This window comes from Hirundo rustica, chromosome 9, assembly GCF_015227805.2.
Source record: "Hirundo rustica isolate bHirRus1 chromosome 9, bHirRus1.pri.v3, whole genome shotgun sequence".
NCBI lineage: Eukaryota > Metazoa > Chordata > Aves > Passeriformes > Hirundinidae > Hirundo > Hirundo rustica.
Genome location: NC_053458.1, coordinates 1,015,166 through 1,026,396, shown reverse-complemented (window position 1 = coordinate 1,026,396; position 11,231 = coordinate 1,015,166). Strand labels below are relative to the sequence as shown.

General features: G+C 49.4%; 1 protein-coding gene across 2 annotated transcripts; it reads right to left on the bottom strand.

Annotated features, from left to right (window-relative positions):
* Positions 1–804: 804 nt before the first annotated feature.
* Positions 805–11,049, bottom strand: DEPDC1 (DEP domain containing 1). Of its 2 annotated transcripts, XM_040073468.1 has the most exons (12): positions 10,989–11,049; positions 10,014–10,279; positions 9,293–9,437; positions 8,490–8,608; positions 7,957–8,087; positions 7,471–7,518; positions 6,644–6,784; positions 5,379–6,176; positions 4,668–4,840; positions 3,842–4,018; positions 3,451–3,636; positions 805–1,520 (listed from the first exon to the last, which is right to left on the bottom strand). In XM_040073468.1, the coding sequence occupies exons 1-12, from the start codon at positions 11,046–11,048 to the stop codon at positions 1,380–1,382; spliced, it is 2,385 nt and encodes a 794-aa protein (XP_039929402.1). In that variant the 5' UTR covers position 11,049; the 3' UTR covers positions 805–1,379. The 2 variants fall into 2 exon arrangements, with proteins under 2 accessions (XP_039929402.1, XP_039929403.1); XM_040073469.1 differs by lacking the exon at positions 5,379–6,176.
* Between the last annotated feature and the right edge of the window lie 182 nt (positions 11,050–11,231).

Genomic DNA, 11,231 nt, shown 5'->3' with positions numbered 1-11,231 from the left:
TAACCCTTTCTCCTGAAGAACCATAATTACGATTTATTTATTCCCATTTTGGTTAAGTTCTGTCAAAGCCTTAGAAGGGAACATTAAATAACCTGGCTCAAGAACTGGGAATAATGAGGGCAGGCCTTTGAAAGCCAAATCCTGGGAAATGTGAGCTTCTCTCCTAATAAGTTACTTAACTGGAACACTACATAAACAAAGCATTTATGCAACATGGAATGGGGTAGGAAGCACTGAAGCAAGTTCAGGCAGGTGCTGAGCGTTGGAGGCGGTTGCAGATGTTCCAGGGGAGGAACAGGGTAAAACGAGGCTAAGTTGGGCTTCTCATTTACAAAATCTTTTTTTAAAAAAGGAGAAAAACGGCGTTTTTCTCAGGACCACAGATGTACCAAGGAATTCCTGGCTGGGAGGGTGGGCAGGCCCTGGCGCAGGGCTGCTCAGAGCAGCCCCTGGATCCCTGGCAGTGCCCGAGGCCAGGCTGGGACAACCTGGGACAGTGGGAGGTGTCCCTGCCCTGGCAGGGGGGGCACTGGATGGGCTTTGAGGTTCCCTCCCACCCCAAACCAGTCTGTGATCTCAGAGCCATGCAGTAGATTAATTATTATTAATTATACTTTCCCAAAAATATTCCTGCAGGTTAAAATTCCTGTGGGGGAACCTGTGTCTTACCATAATCAATAAGCAAATCCCGAAGTCTGGAAAAAATAGGGAAAATTAGATCCCACTTCATGGACCATCCATCACTCCTATTTTGAGAATCACACCAACAGATCCAAAATGAATTTTCCATGGAAATGTCTGAAATGCACTTCGAGTCTTTTAATATAAATAAATATCAAAAAGCTGATGAGGCTTTTACAGATGTTATGAACAGAAGCGTTTATGGAGTGAGATAATCATTTATTTATGGTGAACTGGCTCTCCTGGTCCTGAACTCATAGAAGCTCCTTTAAAGTCTGTTTAAATACAAACATTTTGAGAAAAGAAAAAGGCACTTAGTCACAACACACACATACACGTAAAAACTACAATAAATGGCACAAATTCCTGACCAGACGTTTACAGGTTATAACAAGAGGCAGGTCATTAGTTTCCCATTAAAAAAAAAAAAAATATATATATATATAAATTTTTGGTTAACAGCTTTATGTGTATTTTCACATTTTCCTATTCCAATATATTGTAGTAATTTGTAAACAGATAAATATTTTTCTTTCAGAAGTTATTCCAAAAATTAAAAAGCCATTTTGGCACCTTCCAGCACAGCGTCCATGTAAACATTTCCTCCTTCTACAGCAGCCACCACCAAACTCCTGCAGCAATTCCTTTGGTGAATCCCTCGGATTCCAGCGGGGAGAAACGGCTCAGGTGTGGTGAACTCAGTACCTGAGGCTGCGAAATTTGGGTTTCCTGAGGCTCAGCATGGGCTGTTTGATGGTGGGTTTGTTGTCCAGGAGCAGCGCTTCCGACTCCGTCGTTGGGAACCTGCTCCCGTAGATCTGGGGATATTCCTTCTGGAACTGCAGCACACACAATGACAAGGAAATCCCAGATCCCACAAAATACCCCAAAATGAATCTTCTGTGAAAGTGCCAGAATACACTCCAAGTCTTTTAATACAAATAAACGTCAAAAAGCTGATGAGGGTTTTACAGGGGATACGAACAGAAGCGTTTATGGAGTGAGATTATAATTTATTTATGGTGAACTGGCACCAATGACAAGAAAATCCCAGATCCCACAGAAAACTCCAGCTGTGCCAGAGCACACTCCATGCCTGTTGTGCCTGCAGAGCTGCCTTCCAGGAATTCCTTGGATCAATGTGTTTTACCCAACAGGGAGCCAAGGTTCAGCCTGTTTTGGAAGGGTTCTCCCAGGAAAGCTTACCACTGATTCCGTGGAAATGAAAATACCTGGAATCAGAGCTGTGATTTGGACATTTTGCCTGTTTCCCATGCAAGGCCCCAGGAAGGGATGGAAAACTGTAAATACACCTGAACGTGAGCCAAACCTTTGCACTGAGGGATTCAAACCACCTTTGTAACCTCTGGGGCTGACAAAACTGGGACCTTACCCTTCAGGAAGTGCCATGAATTTGGCTTTTTCCAAGAATTCCCAACACTTCCCATCAAGAAGAAGGTGTCCAGCAGCCCCAGGGCAGTGCCCATCCCTGTGCTGGCACTGCTGAGGCACCTCCAGCCCTGGGATCGTTTTTGGGGCTCCCATTTCCCTGCTGCTGCGAATCATTTCTCACTCTTCACCTTCATCAATGAGAATTAACCATTCCTTTTTACATTCAGAGGCTTTGATGGTCTTGAACCAAACCAGCCTCACTTTTAGAGGCCCAGGAAAGTCTCCAAACACACAGGGAAGTCAGAGCTGCAGGAGGGGCACCAAAGCCAAGCGTGGCTGCCCTGAAAAGCTGCTTGTTCAAATGGGAGTCACAAGACTTGCTTAGGAGATTCCAGGACAAGTACAAAACTATTCCATTGGGCAGAAAGACTTGCCAAAGGACAGAAAAACCCTCCAGGATTAAATCCTGCCAGAACTGCTGCGTTTGAGCCTTACTATTAGGCAAGTTGTTGGTAGGCCAGAGAAGTGCAAGATAATCTTGGGCACTGTAAATGTTACAAAACACAAAGCCAAGGCCACCAAAAGAACGTTTCAGGATTCTCAACGGGGAGAGTGTGGTCTCTTAAAGCCAAGAATTACTGCTTTTAACACCTATTGAATTTAACCCCACCGATGGGATCTTAATGGTGACTTGGATGTCCAGTGCAGCACAGGGATCCAGGCTGCAGTTCCATCAGGAATCACTGAATGGAGAGCAGGAGCTCCAGCAGAATAACTTGGTACTGGATTTACACCACTGCTACAACACCAGTGCTGCCAGTCAAAGGCTGGATTATTACGGAGTGGTTTGGATTGGAAGGGACCTGAAATCCCATCTCACTCCACCCCCTGACAGAGCAGGGACACTTCCACTGTCCCAGGCTGCTCCAACCTGGCCTTGGCACTGCCAGGGATCCAGGGGCAGCCACAGCTGCTCTGGGAATTCCAGCCCAGCCCCTCCCCACCCTCCCAGCCAGGAATTCCCAATTCCCAATCTCCCATCCAGCCCTGCCCTCTGGCAGTAGGAGCCATTCCCTGTATCCCTTGTCCCCAGTCCCTCTCCAGCTCTCCTGGAGCCCCTCCAGGCCCTGCCAGGGGCTCGGAGCTCTCCCTGGATCCTTCTCCTCTCCAGGTGAGCACCCTCAGCTCTTCCAGCCCAGCTCCATAAGCTGCAGCATTAAAAACCATCTTTAAAATCCCAGGCAGAGCACAAGAAGCACTCCAAAGCTCTTGGGCACAAACATTTCTCAGCACATTGTGCTCCTCTGCTGCCCCAGGCCCTGGTGCCTGAGCCCTTCCCTCACAGAGCCACTGCAGAAGCAGATGAAATAAACTCACCTGTTTTAACTTTTTCTTTTTGTCCTTCACAGAGAGGTTCTTATCCTTGATGATGCTCTCCAGGAGCTCTGCCACTGCAGCCTGCGAGGTGGAGACCTTTTGTTCTTCAAACTCCTGAGGAGTGATTTGTTTGCAGTAGGAATACGTTGGCAAGATGGCACAAATTTCTTCTTCCTCCTGTTTGCACTGAAAGAAAAAGGGATCTGCATGCACTCAACTAATTCTGTACTATTTGAGTAAGTACCTAACAAACACCCACACCCACTGACAAGCTGCAAAACACTGTAATTAATATCTGTACATTCAAACTGCCCTGGGTTTATTTGCATTTTTCCCGATGTCAGAAGTAGCAATTAACAAATCAATCTCAGCTGCTCTCAATGGCACCGACCTGAGCCATCTTCATGTACTCGAGGTGATCCCACACTGCAACCTGCAGGAAAGTTGGGACCTGGAATATTTCCTGCTGATGGTCCATCAGGAAGGAAACCAAGCGTGTGGAAAGCAGCTCATCCAGGTCCTCCTCCTCTGCACAGCGCAGCACGCAGCGGGAAAACGTCTGGATCAGCTGGAAAAGTTCAGCACAACTCCAGTGGATAAAGCTGTGGGATTTATTTCCCTCCTCTTCACTCTACAGTGGCAAAAAATCCTCCAATACCAACTTCTAAGTCTGGTCACAAAGGAGGAGAAGTCATCGTTGTTCCCTCACCTGAATTAAAGTAAATTCTTTGGAAGGGAACAGCACTTTCAATTAAAAATACATATTCTAAAAAGGTAATAATAGCAGAAAAAGGCTTGACCTATAGAAGAATGAAATCTTCACAGAACTGGAGAACAGAATCCTGCAATGGCTTGGGTTGGGGCAGGGACACCTTCCACTGTCCCAGGGTACTCCAAGCCCTGTCCAGCCTGGCCTTGGACACTTCCAGGGCAGCCACAGCTTCTCTGGGCACCCTGTGCCAGGGCATCATCACCCTCTGAATAAAGAATTTCTTCCTACTTCTAATCTAAACCTAAATCTTCAATTGAGCCAAGTGAGGTGATCAAAACCTGCAGAGCCAACCTAACCCAGCCCTAACACACGCCAAAAGCCAGGTTTAAACTGGAATGAGATGGGCTTTAAGGCCGCTCCTAACCCAAACCAGTCTGGGATTCTGGAGAAATCAGACTGAGGAAATCATCTGCACTCTTTGCAGAAGGGCTTTTCCCTCTCTTACCAAGGACCTGGTGCCCATGGCGTCGTGCAGCCGTGGCATGTCAACGTTGCCACTGATCCTGGCCATCATCCTCAGCAGCAGCTGCAGCTTCCTGCGCTTCGGCGGTGGCAGCAGCAAACAGCAGATCTGCAGAGCTTCCACCGCAATTCTCTCCAGGTGAGGCTGCAGGAGATCTACAAGTTGACCACAAAGACGGCTGCTATTAAGATTTGAACCAGCCTCCAGCTTATTTTCACCTCAGTATCACAGGTCTCTTGTTTTTCGATGTGATTATGTTGCAGAGAAATCAGTTGTAACACAGAAGAGAACGTACAGGCCTTTGTTCGTGTGGTCATCTTCATTACGGTTCAATTAGGACCACAATACAATTAAGGAATGCCAGTAATTATTCCCAGAAAATGACCATTTACAGAACAGAAAAAGACATCTCCAGCAGGCAGGTGTGTGCAGATCCCCTGCCCCATCGCTTACCTGAGCACAAAGGCCAATTACTGACACACCAAGCTCGCACTCCAAAGGTACTACCCGCTACTCGTTAGCAGAGCTACAGCAGTTTGAACAATTCAGCCAGCAGATTCTCCTTAGGAACCCCACCAATCCACGCTCTATGCCTACCCACAGGCCTAGCAAGAGTGGCAGAGGCGAGGGAAGCAGGGGTTAGTTAGTGAGGCCACACACCAGGCAGTACAACATGCTGCAGAGAGCCCTTACTTGTGCCAGCCAGCACACAAGGGGAGGGGGGCACAGAGCGCTCTGACAGCTCTGTGCTGCTCCTGCTGAGTCTCTTCGGGATGCTGCTGGCTTTCCCTTGCCCCCAGGGCAGCTGGGGCCGCGGCTGCACTGCCATCTCGGCGCTGGCTCTGCTGAGGGCACCGCAGCTCCTGGAGCCGCTCCTGCCCAGCAGGCTCAGGGAGCGGCGGCTGCCATCCCACGGCTCCTCCTCGCCCCGGGGACACGGGGCAGGAGCTCTCCTGAGGCCGTGGCTCTGCCTTTGACCTGAGCTATCCCAGCCCAGCTCCGCCCCTGCGTTCACTCTGTGCTCCTCCAGCCGTTCTCTGCTTCTCCTGGTGCTGCTCACACCAACTCCCCTGAGGGGAGCTCGTCCTCCTTTATGGCACACACTTGAGGCAGCAGCTCCGATTCTTTCCAAGGAGTAACACCTTGTCCTAAAAGCTCCAGGGGGCTCCTGGTCATTCCTGAATCCTGCAAGATTCTGGCAGCTCCCTCCTATCAGGTTCCCAGCACTCCCTTGCTGACGGGGCACTTTGTGCTGCTGCCATTTCTTCCCGCGTTGGTTTTGGGCTCTCAGCTCTTCTGAGGAAAACCTCCTGGAAGCGTCTCCTTTCTCCTTCTTGTCAGGCTCTTTGAGGAGCAGGCTTAGGAGAAGACACTCAGTGGACTTGAAAGAGTTCAAGTGAGGAGTTTTTGAAGGCTCAGGGTCACATTTCTCCTCTTGGACAGAACGTTTTCCACTGCCCAGATCAGGAATTTGGATGTAGCCACAAATAACTATCAGGAAATGAAAGAGATGTTAAAGATGCCAAGTGGTATGAAAATGAACCAGTTCAGAGAGCTGCTAACTGCGCAGACAGAAAACAAAGCTAAGATATTAATTAAGATATTAATTAAGAAGACTTTAGTTCAGTCCCAAAGCAATTTAACAGGGTCATTGCAACCAACATGCAAGAGCAAAGACAGATAACACTGCAATAGTGAGGAGCAGGCAGAACAAGCACATCTTTTTAAGTTTTTGTTATTGAATATTTAGATTGTGAGCTGAAACAGCAATTTGATGGGAAATCATGAGGCAGAACTACATTTTAATTAGCACCAATACAGAATGGAGCAGCGATGATTCTCCTCAGATTGGAGCTCCCACACAGATCAGGGGGCCAAGCTCTGCTTTGAATCACACATTTGTCCCCCAGCTGATCTGAACTCCGAGCTTCCCTGACTGTTTCTAAATTCATACATACCTAAGATATTAACAAAGAGCTCATGGTATTCAAAAGTAAGCAACGGCTCAGGAAGACTGAGAAAATAATCAGCAACTGTCCTGAACACATCCCGCTCAAAGCCACTGTACGTGGCTTGGCTCATGTCATTGTTCCTGGGCCCTGAAAAGAGGGGAAGAAAGGAAATTCACACCAAAAAAATCCACAATCCCATTATAAAAGAAATGTTTGAAGACCGGCCCTAAATTTATTCTTGTTTCACAAGCAAAGAATCCTCTCAGCAATCCGCAAATATTGTGCTTGGCACATTTTGTAAGCAAAACCAGGGTAAGAGGCTCCAGCAGCCGCTGAAGAGCTGTGCTCAGTTCTGCTCCACACCAAGAAAATAAATAAAGCAAAATTAATCCATGGTCTTTATAGGTTCCTCAGAAAAATAATAACCAACCCTTAGCATGTCCCTTCATTTCCAGAGCACAGTGATCCCAGTTCTCCCACAGGGAGTTCAAGCTCCTTGAGCAAAAGGAAACTCAACACATAGAAAAAAAGCTCATTATCCCTGGTTTCATTTGAGAGGCACTCATCTAATTATTTTATAGTTAACTGTTTAAAAACCCAAGAAAATTGATCTTCCCCAGCAGCACAGGAAATGTTTTGGTCCAATAGAAAACCAGGGACTGGAAAAGCAAAGTCCCTTTCACTCCTGAAAAAAAACTGCATTAGAGAAAACCACCCACAGGTTTTGCCCAGTTTCTGAACTGAAACATCACAGCTGATTTCACACACACAGATATTTCCCTTTCAACTCTCAAATGAGGTTTCTGGAACTTAAAAGCTCTTCAGTGACTTACAGTAGGCCAAGCACTTCATGGCTGACAGCACCCAGTGAGGGAGGTCTTCTGAAATCCAAGCAGATAAATGCACCATTTAGACATGAGCCCAAATAATTAACAGCTAATAATGGCTCACACCTATTAAATAACACTCAGAGCACAAAAGATTAAATTTAAAACTTACTTTAACTATTGCTACACGTGTAATTTCGATAGGATAAAGGGGAATAACTTCAAGCTGAAGGTGGGCAGGGTTAGATGGGAGATTGGGAAGGAATTTTTGGCTGGGAGGGTGGGCAGGGGCTGAGCTGGAATTCCCAGAGAAGCAGTGCCCACGGCCAGGCTGGAGCAGCCTGGGATAGGGGAAGGTGCCCCTGTCCTGGCAGGGGTGGAATGGGATTTAAGGTCCCTGAGCTGTGCTGGTAAAAGCACAGACTGTGAAACAGATTAGTTGTTATTTATAAGTAAGGAATTTCGAAGCCAGTCGAGGGAAACAACCGTCACCTGCTTTGTCCTGCAGGATCACCACGCCGTGCTTGCTGGTGTTGCTCAGGTTGTACGTGACAAACTCGGGGATGATCTGGGCTGGCTGCAGAACCTCCTCCAACGAGGGCAGTCCCAAAATGGTTTGCAAACTGGGGGAGGAAGAGAGCAAAGGTTTGCAAGGGATGAAGGAAAACAAGTTCCTTCCGTATCCATTCAAAAACTCTTGATGAGCTGAGGTGCTGTTTGACAACCCCTCCTTTCCAGGAGGACAATCTGAGGACGCTTCTCCCTGGGACAAACAGCAACAGCCAGCGAGGAAGAGCACCTGTGGTGTTTAAAATCTATTTCAGCACCAGCACGCCATCAGAAATTCCTTAAATGCAACAATCCAATGTAATCTGTTAATAAACAGATTAGAAAACCTGTGTAAACAACAGACAAAAAATATTCCACTTAAAACATGGCTTTAAAAAATTAAAAACAAATTGCAAAAGCTTGCTTGGGCTGTTTCGTGCTAAATGAGAAGGGGCTGTGCGTAGTTCATCACTTACTGGAGCTGGATGATATTTCTCCACGTTTCTTGCACATATTCCTGGCTTATTTCCCTCCTCTGCAGTGTGCCTTCCTTCCTTCCTTCTGCTACATCAGGTTTCGGTCTTGGTAAGTTTTCCTGAAAATGAGTGGTTTATACTGTAAGATGAACGAGCCTCTTGAGGCAATTAAAAATTAGCAAAAACTGGAATTAGAAGAAGGGGGCGTTCTGTGGAACATTAAATTCCACAGGAGCCAGGGAGTGACCGGCAGCCTCAGCACCGAAATGGAAGCACACAGCTAAAAGGAAATGGAAAAAAACATAAAAAAAACCCCTGATCAATCCCAAATCAGCAATTTAAAAGGTAAAACCACCTCACATCCAGATGTATTAATATGTGAATTATCCTCCTTTAGCACTGGAACCTAAATTCAGAATTTATGCACACAAATCTCAACTGAATCAAGGGCCACACACACATTCCATCTTCTCCAAAAAGATGACCAGTTGAATGATTTGTGCCTTTTGTTTGTCCCTCAAAGATAAATTGAATTCCAATAAGGCCATACTGTGCAGATCATTTCTAGGACTTCACCTTTAAAACCCCTTAGCAGGGATAATTCTGCACTGAGACAAAACAAAGAAAACCCAAAACAAAATAAAAAACCCTATCATATGAATTTATTTCTTAATATTTCTCAATTCCTTAAGTCCAAACTATTTTTTTTAATTAAGGGAAGATGCCACAACAGAGCAGTGCCACTAAATTTTCAAGAATAAAGACAATACAACTGCAATGCTGTAAGGAACAGAAGTTATTACCAGCGACTGCAGGAAATCCTGCTTTTTCAAAGCCTTCTTGGATGAACTGGGCAGCTTAAAAAGTTTTCCTTTGTCTCCAGAGAAGTTTTCCAAGTTCTCCCTCGGTGAGCTCGGTAGAGGTTTGACTGGAGATGTTGGAGGAAATCTGTAATGAACGGGAGAGATGTTAAATGCATTCAGAATTGATCTGCCATCAAATAAATTACGTGACAAAACAAAACCTCTGATTCCATACCAGCGTGGTTCTGTTAGATTCATTTAAGAAAAGGAAAACGCTGATTTGTTTTTTTAAATTTATCATATGATAAGTTAGCTTTGGGCTGCTTTTATTGACGCCAAAGTCAAGCTGAAGGTGTTGGCACAGCCTGAGCCCAGAAGGTGAGAAGTGAGGGCCAGTGATCCCTTTAATTTCAGAGCTGTTTGGCTCTGTGTCCCACTCAGACCTTGTGTAAAAGGTCCAAGAGAAGCAAACCCAGCGGGCAGCTCCTACAAAACACTCTGGCTTCCCTCCAAAGCACTGGAGTGCAGTTTGCATTCCAGCAAAAACCTCGGACACACACACACGGGAGCGAAGTAAAACACCCAGAGGAGCAAAACGACGCTAATAATTAACGTTCTGCCCAACACCCTCGACCCAAACCAAGCTCTTTTCGCAAATCTGAGCGCCTTCAATAAAAAACTCCCCACCCGAGACAACCCGGAATAACTCCAACCTCAGTACCTGTACAGGGCACCGTTGTCTTCCAGATTCTCAGTCCCCCACCTGCCCTTGACGTCCTCGATGACGTGGTTTTTGAGGAATTTCCGCAGGAGCTGCACGGTTTGCTGCCGGGTGACGTCGGGCCCGAAGCTGCTGTTGCCGCGGAGCAGCCGGTGCAGCCAGTCCGCGGCCTCGGCCGCCGTGAAGCAGCTGCCGTGCGAGCGGAGGCGCTGCCGGTGCCGCCGCACGGGCATCCCCGCTCGGAAGTGCCGGGTGACCTCGTTCCACTGCGGGGGAAAAGCCAGCGGGCACCGCCGCTTGGAGCCGCGGGAAAACAGCGGCGTGTCGCGACAGGGATGGGGGGGGGGGAAGCCCTGAGCGCCCAGGTGTCACGACAGCAGGGCGTCAGCACACCGTGACAGAGGGAAGGGGGCGTGGGAGATCTCTAGGGACCCCCGTGTCGCGAGGGTAGGGGGGGTCCCAGGGCAGCCAATATCGTGACAGAAGGCGCCAGGGCACGCACGGGGCGGCTCGGAGCGGGCAATGTCGCGACAGCGGTAGGGGGATCCCAGGGCTCCCCCAGGTGGCGATAGCGGGCAGGGCATCCCCGGGCACCCGCGTACCCACAGAACGGACACGGGGCAGGAGGGCTGCAGGCACCCGCGTGTCGCGACAGCGAGCAGGGGGCCCACGGCACCCACGTGTCGCGACAGCGAGCAGGGGGCCCACGGCACCCACGAGCAGAAGGCGTCCCTGAGCACCGTCACAGCAGGCAGGGGGTCCCCGGGCACGCAGCTGTCGCGGCAGCGGGCACGGCGCACCCCTCAGCGCCCCTCAGGCGTGAGAGCGGTCCCGAGGGGCAGAGCCACCCCCGGCCCGCAGCGCTCGCACGGCTGCCACGGGCGCCCCGCTCCCTCGGCAGCAGCCGCGTCCCCGGGTCCCGCACGGTCCCCCCCGCCCCGTCCCGGAGCGGCAGCAGCCCGGCTCGGTGCTCACCAGCCTGGTGGCGCGGTACGGTCCCGGCCCCGGTCCCAGCCCCGGTCCCGGTCCGGCCATGGCGGCCCCTCCGCCGGGGAGCGCAGCGCCCCCTGCCGGCCCCGCCGCGCGCCCAACGGCCGCCGCCGCCGCCGCCCCGCCGTTCGAATCCGCCGGCGGCCGCTGATTGGCCGAGGCGGGCGCGCGCGGCGCGTGACGTCAGGCGGCGGGCCGGGCTGAGGGGACGCTGAGGGCCGCGGGTTC